Genomic DNA, 15,149 nt, shown 5'->3' with positions numbered 1-15,149 from the left:
GTACCCACAGCATGTATCCCCATACTGTGCTTGCGCATTCTTCTATACATGACTACACACACACACACACACAACGACCTACTCAGTTAGCCTCGCCGGGTAGCGATCTTCGGCTCCCACGCGTACAACTTCGGTTTCGTCGTGTTGTACGGACGGTATGCACCGCGAGTGCCTGTCATGTTCTCGAATGCAGGAATTTGCCAGGACCGTTCAAAGCTTTGGGCCACACGGTCTGTGCTAGGTGGCTCACAGCGAGTGTGGGAGAGCCAGGCGTGCCAAATCGGGTCAAGCTGGGTACTGTCAAAGTCATGCTGCTTGTAGTCAACCCAGCGCGTACGGCCGGGCTGCTCTTCATTGTTTTCCCAATACGTGTTCCCGTTGCTGTGGTGCGTCAGAAAAAAAATATACACGTCGAACATACCTGTCAATGCCAACCATGCGACCCCATTTGGCATCACCAATGTATTGCATATCGCGCCAGTATTTGGCAAAGCCGCCGTTCTTGATATGATTGATAGTGCGCGCTAAAGACATGGTGCACGCAACAGTACGAAAGTGAGCGATGAAGTGCTTGTATCGACTCACCCGCGGCGACATCCGTTTGTCTTCGGCGGCTAGACTCGTTGTTGATGACCAATCGTGATCACGTGAGTCGATGGGCGTTCGTCGTTCTTGGGGGTGACATACATCTGGTCTGTCCTAATGGCTCATGCAGACGTCACAATGCGTCGAGAGATAGCATGCGCTTTGATATGACAATAATCTGGTGTTAGAGCGTTTTGAGATTCTACATGTTAGGTCGTTTGTTTTCTGCCTTTTTTTGACGGTATGGCACTATGAATGCAGTGACACCTTCTCGGTTGGGACAAAACAATGTTATTCTTTGCACGATCGCCGATGTGTCATTTTTGTAGGGAACGGTTGCGTATAATACGACTTGCTTTTTCCATAATTCATGCGATGAACATGGAAACTCTCATGTGGAAGACCCGAGTCGTGCTCATAACGATGTTTCCCGGTCGACGGCCTTGTGTTTCTCCATAGCTGACGTACGTCCCCACGAAAGCCGTGATTCCAATCACAAACATGAGAACCAGCATCAAGTTGTAGGTTATGGCTGTTTATTCTAAAGCCTTTGTATGCGACTCGCTCACGCATGACTGGGGTAGCAAGTATACATGTACAAGTAGTCGCATACTACTACAAAGCCGAAAAGTTTCAGGTACAGCACTGTTCCGAGTTATTTGACCCCTATGTGAAAGCTAGATAGAGTATTTAAAGATGCCAGAACATGCATAGGCTTTACCAGCCCTTCCGAGCTGTGAGAGAGTCCGACGGCATGCAATGGACATGACTCTTGGGGATGGCTCCATCCTTGCACTTACACACTCATCACCCACAGATTTGTGAGCAGAGTAATATCACGAGCTGAAAGGGACGACTCATACTCCGACACCGCGTAAAAACTGCTCTTGTGTCCCGCTGCTGCCACCGGCGGCCCTATGGCAAATGTGAGAAATCCTTCTCGCAACGACCTCATTTCGCCTGTGGATTGACATGATGAAATGATGTGGAGGCAGCGGGGAAAAGTCATACGTGTCCCTGATTGGGCAAGTGTACCGGCAATCTAACCGGGGGGGGGTGTCCAGACTCCGGGGACACGAGTGAGTGGGGGCGTGCGAAGCAAGCAGGCGATCTTTTCAACCGCCATCATGGCTGATTTCCCTGCTACAGAGAACGGGAAGATCTCGTTCAAGAATCGCGTTGTTGTCGTTACCGGTGCTGGAGGTGGTCTCGGTAAAACGTATGCCTTGTTCTTCGCTTCGCGTGGAGCAAAGGTGCTCGTGAACGACCTGGGGTCAACACCGGACGGCAAGAAGGCCGCAGACTTGGTCGTAGAAGAGATCCAGAAGGCCGGTGGTGAGGCCATGGCCAACTATGACTCGAATGGTGAAGGCGCCAAAATCATTCAGCAAGTTATCGACAAGTGGGGCCGTGTGGATATTTTGATCAACAATGCCGGTATCCTGCGTGACCGCTCTTTCAAGTCCATGAGCGACAAGGAGTGGGACCAAGTTATGGCTGTCCATGTGCATGGGTCATTTGCCTGCGCACACGCCGCGTGGCCACATATGCGTAAGCAGAAGTTCGGACGTATCATCAACACATCATCAGCGGCTGGTCTGTACGGGAACTTTGGCCAGGCCAACTACTCGGCGGCCAAGCTTTCGCTCGTAGCATTCAGCAAGACGCTGGGGATTGAGGGTCAAAAGTACAACATTCTGGCCAACTCGATTGCACCAGTCGCTGCGTCGAAGATGACTGAGACAGTCATGCCGCCGGAAATGCTGGAGAACCTGAAGCCGGACTTTGTGGTGCCGATTGTGGCGTACCTTACGTCTGCTGAGAACAAAGACGTGAATGGCGAGGTATTCGAGATGGGTGCAGGCTTTTATGCGATGCTCCGTCGCGAGCGCTCGCACGGCCACGTGTTCCGCACGGATGCCTCGTTCACGCCGGAGGCTGTGCGTGAGCAGCTAAACACCATCCTTGACTTTGACGAGCGTCCAGAGTACCCGCAGCGCATCACCGATGCCAACTACCTGGAGCTGCTGGAACGTGCTAAGGAGGCACCGGAGAACCCACAGGGCGACCACAAGATCAACTACAAGGACCAGACAGTGCTCATCACAGGTGCTGGTGCCGGTCTTGGGCGTGCATACGCCCTCTTGTTTGGCAAGTTGGGTGCGAATGTCGTTGTCAACGACATGAGCGACAAAGCCGCCATCGCTGTGGTTGACGAAATCAAAAAGGCCGGTGGTAAGGCTGCGCCCAGCATCGGCAGCGTGGAAGACGGCGAGCAGCGCGTGAAAGATGCCGTCGATGCGTTTGGCAGCTTGCACGTGGTGGTCAACAATGCTGGTATCTTACGCGACAAGTCCTTCGCCGGCGCTTCCGAGAAGGACTGGCACCTTGTGATGAATGTCCACCTGCGCGGTACGTACAAGGTGTGCAAGGCTGCGTGGCCGATCTTCTCGCAGCAAAAGTACGGCCGTATCATCAACACGACGTCCGCGGTGGGCATCTATGGCAACTTTGGCCAGGCCAACTACTCGACAGCCAAGTCGGGAATTTTAGGTCTGACACAGACACTGGCTGTGGAAGGTGAGCGCAACAACATCTTGTGCAACACCATTGCGCCCAACGCCGGCACATCCATGACAGCCACCATCTGGCCTCAGGAAATGGTCGATGCGTTCAAGCCCGACTTTGTCGCACCTCTTGTCGCATACCTCGGCAGCAACGAATGTGAGACGACCAAGTCGCTCTTCGAGGTATCGGGTGGTTGGATCGCTGCTGTGCGCTGGGAGCGTGCGGGCGGCTGCTCGTTCTCGACCGCCAAGCCAGTGACGCCAGAGATGATCCAGAAGAAGTGGGCCAAGATCACAGACTTCGACCCCGAGCGTGCGAGCTGGCCAACGGCGCCTAGCGAGTCGCTGGGCGACATGGTCGCCAACTTTGGCAACGAAGAGCCAGAGGACGATGACGGCGCTGATGCGGCTGCGGGCGGCGACTATGTCGACCCAGAGGATACACCAGAGATCAAGCAAGCGAAACAGACAGAATTCGAATCGACAGACTTTGCGTACGAGGATCGCGACGTCATCCTGTACAACCTCGGTGTGGGTGCGACAGAAAAGGACTTGGATCTTGTGTATGAGCAGGCCGACGAATTCAAGGCGCTCCCGACGTTTGGTGTGATCCCGCCTTTCTCGGCTGGCGGCAGCATCCCCTTCGATTCGTTCCTGCCGAACTTTTCGCCAATGATGCTCCTCCACGGCGAGCAGTACCTAGCGATCAAGGGGCCGATTCCGACGTCGGCCGTGCTGGTGAACAAGCCGCGTGTCATCGAGGTGCTTGACAAGGGCAAGGCCGCTGCTGTCACGACGCTCACGACGACAGTGAACAAGAACACAGGTGAGCCTGTGTTTGAGAACCAGATGACGACATTCATCCGTGGCTCTGGTGGATTTGGCGGAAAAAAGACAGGCCGTGACCGCGGCAATGCTTCGGCTGCGAACAAGCCGCCTTCGCGCCCGGCTGACAAGGTCGTGTCGGAGAAGACAACCGAGTCGCAAGCGGCTCTGTACCGGCTGAGCGGCGACCTGAACCCGCTACACATTGATCCGAGCTTCGCAGCTGTGGGTGGCTTTGACAAGCCGATCTTGCACGGGCTGTGCTCATTCGGCATTGCTGGTAAGCAGGTGTACCGTGCCTTTGGTCCATACAGTGACATTAAGGTACGCTTCACCGGCCACGTGGTTCCCCTGGTGAGACGCTTGAGACGTCGATGTGGAAGGAGGGCAACAAGGTCATCTTTGTGACACAAGGTCGTGGAGCGTGGCACACAAGCCCTCGGTGCAGCTGCGGTGACGCTCGCGAACTAAGAAATAGATGATGATAGCCCGTAGTAGGCTGATATGGCTCAAAGACGTGTTTGTATATTGTCGACAGGAGTGTAAACATGTTTGGGATGGATTGGTGTGGTGTTAATCAGGAGCGGGGGTCTAGCAGGTTGCTGTGAAGTGACTGAGAGCACCTAGTTATATCCAATGGAATCGTTGCTTGGCAGGTGCAATTCATTGCATCGCTGTCTCGCTACCTTGAAACGTCCGAAAGGCTGGCAAAAAAAAAAAAAAAATTGGTATGGACGCGACTATACATACACAGGCTAACTCGTGGCGGGCCGAGATGAGCTTGCCCCGGAACTATGCAATGTTGCGCAGAACTAGGACGACCGAGTCACCACGTAAAAACATCTTGGAAATAAACCGATCTTTCTGCAAAGAGTGTGAGTGAGTGAGCGAGTGAGTGAGGCGTCGTAGCGACTACGACACACGTACATGAACAGGTTTCTTGTTTTTGCTTTTAGGCTAATTCACGCACGCAAAGTCAGTCATCACAGCTCAAGGCACACACATGTTGGCGTACATACCACTTCAGTCCACATTTCCTTGACATTTTCCAGTACCATATTGGAGTGGCGGTCAAATGCTTTGACGCGTGCGAGAAGCTTCTTGTTATTCCGCAAAGAGATCAGCACCTGCGAGTGATTGCGCACAGACTGCTGCAGCACAGAAAGTGGGCCCTGGGAAATCTCATACTGCTCAAGTTCACGGATCTGTCCCTCGTCCAGGTCAGACTTGGGCACGTTGACGTATTGGCTGCATTTTGTCGTTAGCGCAATACAACATTCACACGGCAGCACAATAACATACCTCATGGTGCACTATTTCGCCGGAGTATATACGATGCGTCACAAGAAGAAACCAGCCTTGGCTCTTTCACGACAATCAGCTCGCACAAGCCTGCAGCGACGGACTTCGATACAAACGCTGGCGACACCAACGACAACGACAACGACCCACACTGAGGGAAGTGTGCGTTCGTATCACGTGATGCTTTCGAGGGTCGCCCTGTTGTCCTTCTGCCCCTACCCCGACCGGACATTTCCTCCACTTACCCTGTAGGCGTGTGCAGCCAGAGTGGATGTGAGGTAAGTCGGCGCTCCAGGCAAAATGCGAGGCTCGACCAACTCGGTTTTTTCTGTTCCTCGTAATTTGTGATGTCGGCTGGACAAACGCTCGTGCTCGATCCGAGTGCGCGGCTTCCCTTTGTAACGCCACTTGTTCTCAGCAACCTGGCCAAGGAGCATGGTGCGGAGACACCTGACTTGTCCTTTGAAGTGAACGCACCCACGTCCTTGAAGAAGGCGGCATCGTCTAACGGTGCAGACACCATCCAAGGTGCCGTTGATGTGCTTCGCGCCCTGGCATCTATGTATGCAAATGTGGGGCTCATGGGCGCCAATGAGGCAGAGTCGAACGCCGTCGATGCCTACCTTGTGCAGTCTGACGCGCTTGCCACAGCGCCCTTCCAAGCCGCCATGCAGTGTGCAGATGACCTGGATCAGCACCTAGCATTGCGCACGTACCTAGTTGGATTCCGTGTGACGGCCGCGGATGCAGCGATCTGGGGTGCGATTCGTTCTTCATCGCCGTTGCTTGGAATTATCAAAAAGCATGCACACGCCCACTTGGCTCGCTGGTATGCTCATGTGGACGCACTCGTGGCGTTCTCGAGTGCCGTGACAATGATGGCCGAGGCGAAGAGCAACATGTTTAAGAACAAAAAGACAGCCGCAGGATTCGATCTGTTCCTTCAGGGTGCGAAAGAGGGCCAAGTCGTGACGCGATTCCCACCGGAAGCGAGCGGCTACTTGCATGTCGGCCACACAAAGGCGGCGATCTTGAACCAGTACTTTGCAAAGGCATACAAGGGCCGTCTTATCGTGCGGTTCGACGACACGAATCCCAGCAAGGAAAAGCAAGAGTTTGAAGATGCGATCATCGAGGACTTGGCCCTCCTAGGCATCCAAGGAGATGTGCTCACACACACATCAGACTACTTTGACCAGTTGCGGGATCTCGCTGTGCGCATGATCAAAGAGGGACATGCATATGCAGATGACACGCCACAGGAGCAGATGCGCGCGGAACGAATGGATGGTATTCCATCGAAACGGCGCGATGCATCCGTGGAGGAGAATCTGTCGCACTTCCAGGCGATGTGTGACGGCACCGATGAGGGCCGTGCCTGGTGCCTGCGAGCCAAAATGAGTGTCGACAACCCGAACAAGGCGATGCGTGACCCAGTCATGTACCGATGCAATGCGGATGTGCCGCACCAACGCACCGGCACAAAGTACAAGGCGTACCCGACGTACGACTTTGCATGCCCTGTCGTCGACAGTTTGGAGGGTGTCACGCATGCGCTCCGGACGAACGAGTACCACGACCGGAACCCGCAGTATGCGTGGTTCCTGTCGACGCTGGGCTTGCGGAACGTCGAGATCTGGGACTATGGCCGCATGAACTTTGTCTACACGCTGCTAAGCAAGCGGAAGCTCCAGTGGTTCGTGGACCACGGAATCGTAAATGACTGGTCAGATCCCCGGTTCCCAACGGTGCGTGGTATGCGCCGGCGCGGCATGACGATCGACTGTATCCAGCAGTTTATCCTGTCCCAGGGGCCGTCACAACAGATCATCAACATGGAGTGGGACAATATCTGGGCGTTGAACAAGCGCCTGATCGACCCGGTCGTGCCACGCTTCGTCGCTTTGGCCGAGGACAAGTTGGTCAAGGCAACGATCGCCGGTGCGCCGCCTGCACACGAAAAGCAGGTTCCCAAGCACAAGAAGAATGCTGAGCTCGGCATGAAGACCACCGTGTATGACGGCCGCATCCTCATTGAGCAGGCTGATGCAGCGAGCTTTGCGGACCAGGAAGAAATCACGCTCATGGACTGGGGCAATGTGATTGTTCGTGGCAAAACGACGACTCCCGATGGTGTCGTCACGAATTTGGAGCTGGAGGCACACTTTGACGGCGACTTCAAGTCGACGAAGAAGAAAGTGACATGGCTTGCGCAACCAAGCGAGTCGCGGCACCTCACGCCAGTGATGCTCCTGGACTTTGACTACCTGATCACGAAAAAGAAGCTCGAAGAGGAGGACAACTTTATGGACTACTTGACGCCGCAGACCCGCTTTGAGACGCCTGCCCTGGCGGATGCGAATGTCGCTGCGTTGAAAGAAGGCGACCAAATCCAGTTCGAGCGGAATGGCTACTACATTCTCGACAAGGCGCAGGGTGTTGACGGTCGCCGTGAATTTATCAAGATTCCTGACGGTCGTGCTGCATCTAGTGCCAGCAAAGCCGCGCCAGATGAGAACCCGGAGCAGAAGAAGGCTGCCGCTGCCGCTGCTCGTGCGCAGAAAGCTGCTCAGAAGGAGGAGAAGAAGAAGCAAAAAGAGGCGAAGGCTGCGAATGGATCCAAGCCTGCGTCGTCGTCTTCGGATCCCGTGCAACAGCTCATTGACGAGGGGACGAAGAACATCAACATGTACGCGGCCCCCCTCATCCAACAACCTACAGATGTGCCTGTCAAAAGTACGTAAGCGTGCACTCGTTGTGCGTGGTCAGCGCATATCCACTAACGCGCGGAACAGCTAGCATGTATTCGATGCGTCCATTGATGTAGGCAGCTAGTTTCGTCATGGCACACGGCCGTACATTCATTGGCTACGAAAACGTTCACCGTTGTATCAGAGGCCCATGGCCCATGTGACAATGTGATGTGGAGGCCGGCAGTCACATGGCGACATCGAGGCGCGTGCGTGTACGTGCGATGTCGCTGTGGCGCAAGTCCAGCAACCCTGTGCACCCTAGAGCAGCCTAGAGCGTTGCGGTCGTATTCGACATGCGAGCTGCGGGCGGCACGTCTCCGCTAGGACCACTCCCGCTTACGGCCATTGTGGCTGCCAGCTTGCGGAATGGCATCGGGTCACAGGGCACGCTGCCCTGGCGATTGTCCAAAGACATGGCGTATTTCCGCGCCGTCACAATGCACGTGGGTGAGCCTGTCCATGACGACGAGGTGATGGACAGCGCAGGCTGTGTGCGGACACCTGTCTGCATGAAAAATGCAGTCATCATGGGACGGCATACGTGGGACAGCATACCGCCAAAGTTCCGCCCTCTTCGCGATCGAATCAATGTCGTCGTGAGCACATCCATGACACGCGCGCACTTGGGCTCATCTGAGTGCGATGACCACGATACCCTGATCGCCCGCTCGCTTGACGAGGCTGTCGCTCTCTTGCAGGAGCGACGCATGTGGCGCTACCGTGCTCGCGCGGAAGGCGATGCTACGCTTGATTCTAGTGATGTCTTGCGTGGCTCTGCCCTGGGGCATGCATTTGTCATTGGGGGGGCGGCTCTTTATCGCCACCTGCTGACGAGCACAAGTCAGGCGTGGACGCTTGACTCTCTGCTCGTAACGCGGATCTTCACTCCTGTGGATCTGCATGAAAAGTGCGATGTATTTCTTACTGAGTTTCGCTCACCTGCCCAGGTAGCATGGGAAATCGAGCGTGCTGATACATGGACCGGGCGCACGCCGCAGCCCGAGAAAGACGCGCTCGTGTGCCCGAATCCAGACGGTCTTGGCGCTTGGCAGCAGGCTACACCCGAATGGCATGCACATCATTACCCATGCGTTTTACCTGCTCTACTAGGCCCCATACTCGATGACAATGGCATGGCCATTCAGTTCCAGTGTTGGCGCCGATCCACATGCGTATAGTTCCCAGGTTGGCTACCTACCGTTTCTAAGAGCGTTGCACGTAGACTGACTGAATCAATGTGGAGAGATTCACGAGGCGATCAGCTGGCTTCGAGTGGTGGACAAGAAAAAAGGGACCTATTTTATTTCTGATACGAACATTGCTGAACGCACCTGGATCACGTAAAGTGTACATGTCAGCGCCGTCAGAACCTCGCTCGCGCGAGCAAGCAAAGCAATGGAAGAAAGAACGCAAGATGCAGGCCGCGACCAAGGCAGAAAATACGGACGCATCGGATGTTGCGCCGCCACGGAAAGGAGGTGGGCGTGAAAAGCCATCGCAAGTCCCGCCAACTGTCCAGCTGTCCAAGACACTCGCATATATCCTGCGCCATGGCGCACAGAAAGAACAACTGCAAGTTCGTCCTGACGGCTTTGTGCGTGTGGATGCGATTCTAGCGCGACCCAAAATAGCCAAGATCGAGATGGAAGAGGGCCGTGCACCCACGTTCCAAGATATCGAGACCATCGTTGCGACGAACGACAAGAAGCGCTTTGAGCTTGCCAGGGGCACCTTGTCAGAACCAAGCAAAGCCGAGTCGAGTGATGCATCAAGTGGCGAAGATGTCATGTGGATCCGAGCAGTTCAAGGACACTCATTGGAAAGCATCCACGACTTGTCTCATCAAAACCTGGATTCTGACAATGTCGCTTCGCTTCTGCCTCTAGTGGACGAGGATGGCGCGCGCATGGCGATCCACGGAACAAATACCGATGCATGGGAGCAGATTCTTGCGACGAAGGGGCTCCGTCGCATGGGCAGAAATCATATTCACCTAGCCAAGGGCCTCCCAGGCTCATCAGGCACCATAAGTGGTACGTCTTAATCTTTCCTCGCACGCGCACGCGCACATGCGTACGCTCAATATTTAGGTACTTACACACACAGGCATGCGAACTACATGTTCGAGGTTGCTATATGTGAATGTTAGTGCGGCTCTGCAAGATGGCGTGCCATTCCTGCTGTCATCGAACGGCGTCATCCTCACACCTGGCGCACCGTCGACGGGTACGCTTCCTACGCAGTATGTTCGGCGAGTAACAGATAGACAAGGTGCACTCGTATGGCCGTAAAGGATGCCTGGGATACCTCTTGCACTACTAGACCTGCGACAGAGATGAATAGGATTTTTTTTTTTTTAAAAAAAAACAACAACAACAACAAAGCTTATTATACTATGATCATGGACTGCTCAGTGAGGACGAATGGGAACACTTCCTGCTCGAGAAGATTGACAAACTCGCCAGGCGTTTCATGCTGCTGTGTAGAAGGTGCAGGGGCATTCTTCTCCTTGCTGGATATGTATTCGTTCAGATAACTGAATTGATTCACAAGTGACTTGATGATGGTCTTGGCTTTCCGAGGTGTCGGCTCAATGACCGTCACAAAGTATGAAGCTGGCAGACCAAATCGCAACACACTCTCGACAAATGTACGGATGACCTTGAAGTGGAAGAGGGCCTGGTATGCCTCGGCAAAGTTGATGCAACTGAGTCGCAAAAGTTCTGTCCAGAGCTCCTTTTCTGATGCGCCAGCCTCTTCCAGTTCTTCACGCTCGCGTGCAAGGAGACCCTCATCCCATACAAACTCACGGAGATGGAACTTGTTCTCGCGCACCTTTTGAATAAATTCATCTTGGAATTTCTTGAACAGGGTCACATTGTACAAGATATACTCGTCGTCCTGTGCGAGCTCTGACGACGAGCGTGGGACGACCATGGGCGTGAGGCGCTCGTATTTAGACAGCCAATCTTTCGCATGGTTCTTCGGCACAACAACGAGCAGCGTGACGAGGAATTCTGAGTTTGCATCTACCATGTCGTCTTTGTGCACAATGTCAGCCAAGGAGCACACAGTAAGGTTGCCACTGAAAGTCGTTAGCAAAAGAGAGGCAGGCGGAGGGTAGGCGACGTGCCAGGGACCTGTACATACTGCTTCTTCCGCTCAAGCTGCTGCAGCTGTCCTTTCGCGGCGCTGTATGATGACAACTTTTGCTTCATGATGTGATCGATGGACTGCATTTCCTAAGGCCTTGTAAGCGTTTGTCCCAGCTTCACACGCACACACACGTACTTTTGTCAAAAGCTCCATCAGCTCATTGAGTGACTTTTCAATGCGGTACTTGCCACTGTTCCACTGCCACGACATTACATAGTCCTCGACGCTCATGCCATCAATGTTCAGGTTCTCATTAAGCGCATCCTCGTCATCATTCAAAAGTGCACGAAGAGCATCGACGATGCGCGAGACGATCGCTGCAAAGAGATTGTCGATTTTCGGCAGATCCTCAGCCATGATGATCAAAGACTCGAGTGTGCCTGTTTTCAGCGATGGTATACGGAGAGGAGCGACGTCTGATTCATCGCAAGCCGAATCACGCACAAGCCGCGTCACCATGTCTTGGAGCATCTGCTCCTGGCTTTTCTCTTCCTGCACCGGCACACTGATGATCCAGTTGCTCGTGTCGGACGGCATAATGGGCTAGGGATACAACAACCTCTTGTGAAGTGGGACGGCCGTGCGACAGAGTCTATGATGCGCAACAGACCAACCAGCGTACGTACACGCGACGGACGGGTCAGCCAACCAGCCGTTCCTAACAGGGGGGACATGAGGGGTGCACAAGGGGATAGGGGCAGCGACGGCCACGTGGCACATGCGTCCACCTCCAGCTTCAGCTCCATCACCTCTTCCTGCAGATGCACGAGCGTCCCAGGTAGCGACGACGTCCAAGGGTGGGTGCGCTGCACGTCGATGAAGTGCGTATCAAGACAGTCAGGAACAAGCTGACGCTATCAAGTTCTGTGCGTGAAATCCAGCGCATCAATGAGCGTGAGCTAGAGTTGGGACTCCATGGATCGGGGTCGTGGCATGATCAGTACAAAGACTCGGCGTACATTTATGTGGGAGGTCTGCCATACGACCTGACTGAAGGTGATGTGCTCACGATTTTTTCACAGTATGGCGAAATCGTGAACATTCATCTGCCGAAGCCACGCGAAGAGCCTGGTCCTAGCGACAAGGACCGCCGCGCCCACGATCCCCAGGAGTCGAAGAAAAGTCATGGGCGAAACCGAGGCTTTGGCTTTTTAATGTACGAAGACCAGCGCTCGACTGTGCTGGCTGTAGACAATTTAAATGGTTCCCAGGTTCTTGGGCGCACACTGCGTGTGGACCATGTGGCGAATTTCAAGCAGGAACGAGTGCGCGATGCTGAGGGCAACCTAGTTGAACCGGAGGAGCAGATTTTGAACTGTGCGCCACCTGAGACAGTGGTCGATGAAGATGAGGATCCTGAGCATGGTGATGGAGATGCAGACTTGGAAGATCCTATGGCGGCCTACTTTGCCGAGAAACGTGACCGTGAGCGCCGCAAAAAGCGGCGGCGTCATGACGACGACGAGCGGTCATCTGCACGTCGTCATAGAGAACGGCGGAGAAAGGAAAGCGATCTGCATGAGTCGAGGCGGCACAGGGACGGGCGTTCCGAGGAGCGAGATGCCCGGTACCGACGGGAGGAAGACCTGGAGCGACGTGCAAACGACAACGAACTACCTTCACATCACCGCCACGGACGTGACTACGATGGCGCATATGGAGATGACACTGATCAAGGATCAAGGCATCACGGGGCGCACCACAGAGAACGGCGGCACCGACATGGTGGCCCAGAAGGTTCGCGCCATCATGTGCACCGGACCGAAGAGGATTCGCGCACCTGGCGCCGCCGGGACGAACAGCCTATCCATCAAGAGCACAGTGACTATGAACAACGCGGAGACGTTCAAGATCGACCGCGTCATGATGCATCGCGTGAGCGGTCCGTGACACCGATCATGGATCGACACGTACGTACGGACACGCCGTAGGAGCGTGGAGGTGGAGACACGTGCAGGAGCGTGGCCAGTTGGCTGAGCGGTCCAAGCAGGTGGCTGTCGAAAAAAAAAAAATATCAACACATACGTAACGTGCATTTCGAGTGATCCACATAGCTGCGACATACGATCTGACTTCTTCCTCGGTGGCTGGCCAGCGCGATGTATGCGGCATCCCATGCGAGCGCTAAGCGCTTGAGCACATGCTTATGGACTCGAAGGAGTGTCCATAACTATGTGCGAGCCCGCTCTGGGACGGGCGTGCATGCCCGCATTCCACTGCTCGCCGGTGTGACGTTTGGCGCAGAAATGAGTCGCGGCGACCGTGCCAAGCAAGAGGATGCCATGTCTGTCGCATGCGTGACGCTGCCGTGCGAGCAGCTTCGACAGAACATTTTGCTTCATGTACAGAGCGGTGCCACACGGGATCCTTGGTTTGGATGGACGTGCGACGAGGCTGGCGGGGCCGAACTGGCGGCACAGGTCGTGTGGTTTGGCTGCTTCGATGGGCACGGCGGCCCGCAGGTATCGCAGCTATTAAAGGAAAAGTTGCACTATGTGTTTGAGGCGGCCGATCCAAGCATGGTGCAGGACACGGTGCAATACACACGCTCCATTGGCGGCTACTTTGGCAGGTTCCAAGGCGGCGCTATGGAGCGGTGGGTTCAGCCAGAGCTGCTCGCACGTCCGCCACCAGCTGCACGCACACAGGAAAAGGCACGCACGTTGTCGGAGCTAGCCCAATTCGTGCACGGCAAGTCGTCCGATGATATGGTGGAGGCGGAGTCGACGACGTCGACCTCTACGTCAGCTACGTCTTCGACGACATCGGCGACATCGACGGCTAGGTCAGTCGATTTGGAGCGGTACATGGCGCTGGACGATGATATAGGACCGCAGGGCGCAGGCATACCAGTCCGCCACACGAAACGGCACGACGTTTCCCATATGAAGCAAGCGTGCATGACAATGGAAGAGCGTGCGACACTTGCGTGGCTCATGATGGACCGAGAGGTGCAGGAGAATGAAGAGTACCTGGGCGCTGGCTCGACTGCATCCGTCCTCTTGCTGCACAGCTTGGATGTACCGACGCAGCCGTGGTACTCGAGTGAATACCTCGCGCTAACGACGATCCAGTTGGGTGACACACGCTTCGTACTGTGCGATGCCGAGACAGGACAAGCACATCCGCTCACGCAACTGCATCATCCAGACGAGCCGACGGAGCTGGAGCGACTGAGTCGGCAGGGAGCGGGTGTCGTGACGGACAGTTTTGGCGAGGTGCGCTTCATGGGCACACTGGCCAATACGCGGTCGTTCGGCGATACCCAGACCAAACGGTATGGGATGACAGCTGAGCCTGACGTACACACACACATACTGCGAGGCTCGAGCTTTGCATTTGTCGTGGGCTTTAGCGATGGTATTAGCGGCGTCATGTCGGACCAGGAGGTCGTTGATGAATGCCGCGGCGCAAGGCATCCGCAAGATGCGGCGCGGCGAGTAATGAAATATGCGGACGATCTGGGCAGTGATGACAATGCCACAGTGATATGTGTTCCGCTCAAGGGCTGGGACAAAAGAGACACGGCTCACGACCATACATGTTCTCTTCGTAATGAGCGTCGATCTACGACGGATCTATACCGGAATCGACGAAAATAAGCTTGCTTTGTTAGCGAGTTCGTCGTGGTTTCTTTGCAGCTGGCGGCGCGGCAGCTGCTTTCTGCTTGATGGACGACACAAGGGACGCGACGTCTGGCTGTGTGTCTGTATGTGACGATGCCTTGGCCCGCCGGCGATTGCCCTCGTCAATCAGCTGCTGCATGCCAGCTGTCTTGATGAACCTGGATGGCTGGGAATCAATCGCGAAGCGGTGGTCATGCATCACACCCGCAAAGCGTGGGTCCTGTGTGTCCATGACGAAAGCATGGCTGCACCAATGGCTGCCGCTTGCATGCACGTTTCGCTTCGCGCTTGCGGCTGGTGCTTTGGACATCTTTTTCGACTGCATTTTTTCCGCG

General features: G+C 54.9%; 9 protein-coding genes across 9 annotated transcripts; 6 read left to right on the top strand and 3 right to left on the bottom strand.

Moving 5' to 3' along the window:
• Positions 1–86: 86 nt before the first annotated feature.
• On the bottom strand, positions 87–455 carry MGL_3317 (uncharacterized protein; the record flags this gene model as incomplete). Its single annotated transcript, XM_001729721.1, has 1 exon — positions 87–455. The coding sequence occupies one exon, from the start codon at positions 453–455 to the stop codon at positions 87–89; it is 369 nt and encodes a 122-aa protein (XP_001729773.1).
• Positions 456–1,712: 1,257 nt separating this feature from the next.
• On the top strand, positions 1,713–4,448 carry MGL_3316 (uncharacterized protein; the record flags this gene model as incomplete). The annotated part of the gene is made up of 2 exons (XM_001729720.1): positions 1,713–4,301; positions 4,392–4,448. The coding sequence occupies 2 exons, from the start codon at positions 1,713–1,715 to the stop codon at positions 4,446–4,448; spliced, it is 2,646 nt and encodes an 881-aa protein (XP_001729772.1).
• Positions 4,449–4,600: 152 nt separating this feature from the next.
• On the bottom strand, positions 4,601–5,284 carry MGL_3315 (uncharacterized protein; the record flags this gene model as incomplete). The annotated part of the gene is made up of 3 exons (XM_001729719.1): positions 4,601–4,681; positions 4,997–5,225; positions 5,280–5,284. The coding sequence occupies 3 exons, from the start codon at positions 5,282–5,284 to the stop codon at positions 4,601–4,603; spliced, it is 315 nt and encodes a 104-aa protein (XP_001729771.1).
• Positions 5,285–5,626: 342 nt separating this feature from the next.
• On the top strand, positions 5,627–8,023 carry MGL_3314 (uncharacterized protein; the record flags this gene model as incomplete). Its single annotated transcript, XM_001729718.1, has 1 exon — positions 5,627–8,023. The coding sequence occupies one exon, from the start codon at positions 5,627–5,629 to the stop codon at positions 8,021–8,023; it is 2,397 nt and encodes a 798-aa protein (XP_001729770.1).
• Positions 8,024–8,325: 302 nt separating this feature from the next.
• MGL_3313 (uncharacterized protein) lies at positions 8,326–9,210 on the top strand (the record flags this gene model as incomplete). Its single annotated transcript, XM_001729717.1, has 1 exon — positions 8,326–9,210. One exon carries the CDS (start codon positions 8,326–8,328, stop codon positions 9,208–9,210), a length of 885 nt encoding a protein of 294 aa, XP_001729769.1.
• Positions 9,211–9,383: 173 nt separating this feature from the next.
• Positions 9,384–10,076, top strand: MGL_3312 (uncharacterized protein; the record flags this gene model as incomplete). Its single annotated transcript, XM_001729716.1, has 1 exon — positions 9,384–10,076. One exon carries the CDS (start codon positions 9,384–9,386, stop codon positions 10,074–10,076), a length of 693 nt encoding a protein of 230 aa, XP_001729768.1.
• Positions 10,077–10,420: 344 nt separating this feature from the next.
• Positions 10,421–11,725, bottom strand: MGL_3311 (uncharacterized protein; the record flags this gene model as incomplete). Its single annotated transcript, XM_001729715.1, has 3 exons — positions 10,421–11,117; positions 11,183–11,274; positions 11,324–11,725. 3 exons carry the CDS (start codon positions 11,723–11,725, stop codon positions 10,421–10,423), a joined length of 1,191 nt encoding a protein of 396 aa, XP_001729767.1.
• Positions 11,726–12,004: 279 nt separating this feature from the next.
• Positions 12,005–13,119, top strand: MGL_3310 (uncharacterized protein; the record flags this gene model as incomplete). Its single annotated transcript, XM_001729714.1, has 2 exons — positions 12,005–12,009; positions 12,051–13,119. The coding sequence occupies 2 exons, from the start codon at positions 12,005–12,007 to the stop codon at positions 13,117–13,119; spliced, it is 1,074 nt and encodes a 357-aa protein (XP_001729766.1).
• Positions 13,120–13,287: 168 nt separating this feature from the next.
• On the top strand, positions 13,288–14,790 carry MGL_3309 (uncharacterized protein; the record flags this gene model as incomplete). Its single annotated transcript, XM_001729713.1, has 1 exon — positions 13,288–14,790. One exon carries the CDS (start codon positions 13,288–13,290, stop codon positions 14,788–14,790), a length of 1,503 nt encoding a protein of 500 aa, XP_001729765.1.
• Between the last annotated feature and the right edge of the window lie 359 nt (positions 14,791–15,149).

This window comes from Malassezia globosa (assembly GCF_000181695.2).
Source record: "Malassezia globosa CBS 7966 chromosome Unknown mgl_sf_8.1, whole genome shotgun sequence".
NCBI classification, from domain to species: Eukaryota; Fungi; Basidiomycota; class Malasseziomycetes; order Malasseziales; family Malasseziaceae; genus Malassezia; species Malassezia globosa.
Note: the sequence above shows the minus strand (reverse complement) of the source record. Positions and strands in the feature narration are given on the sequence as shown.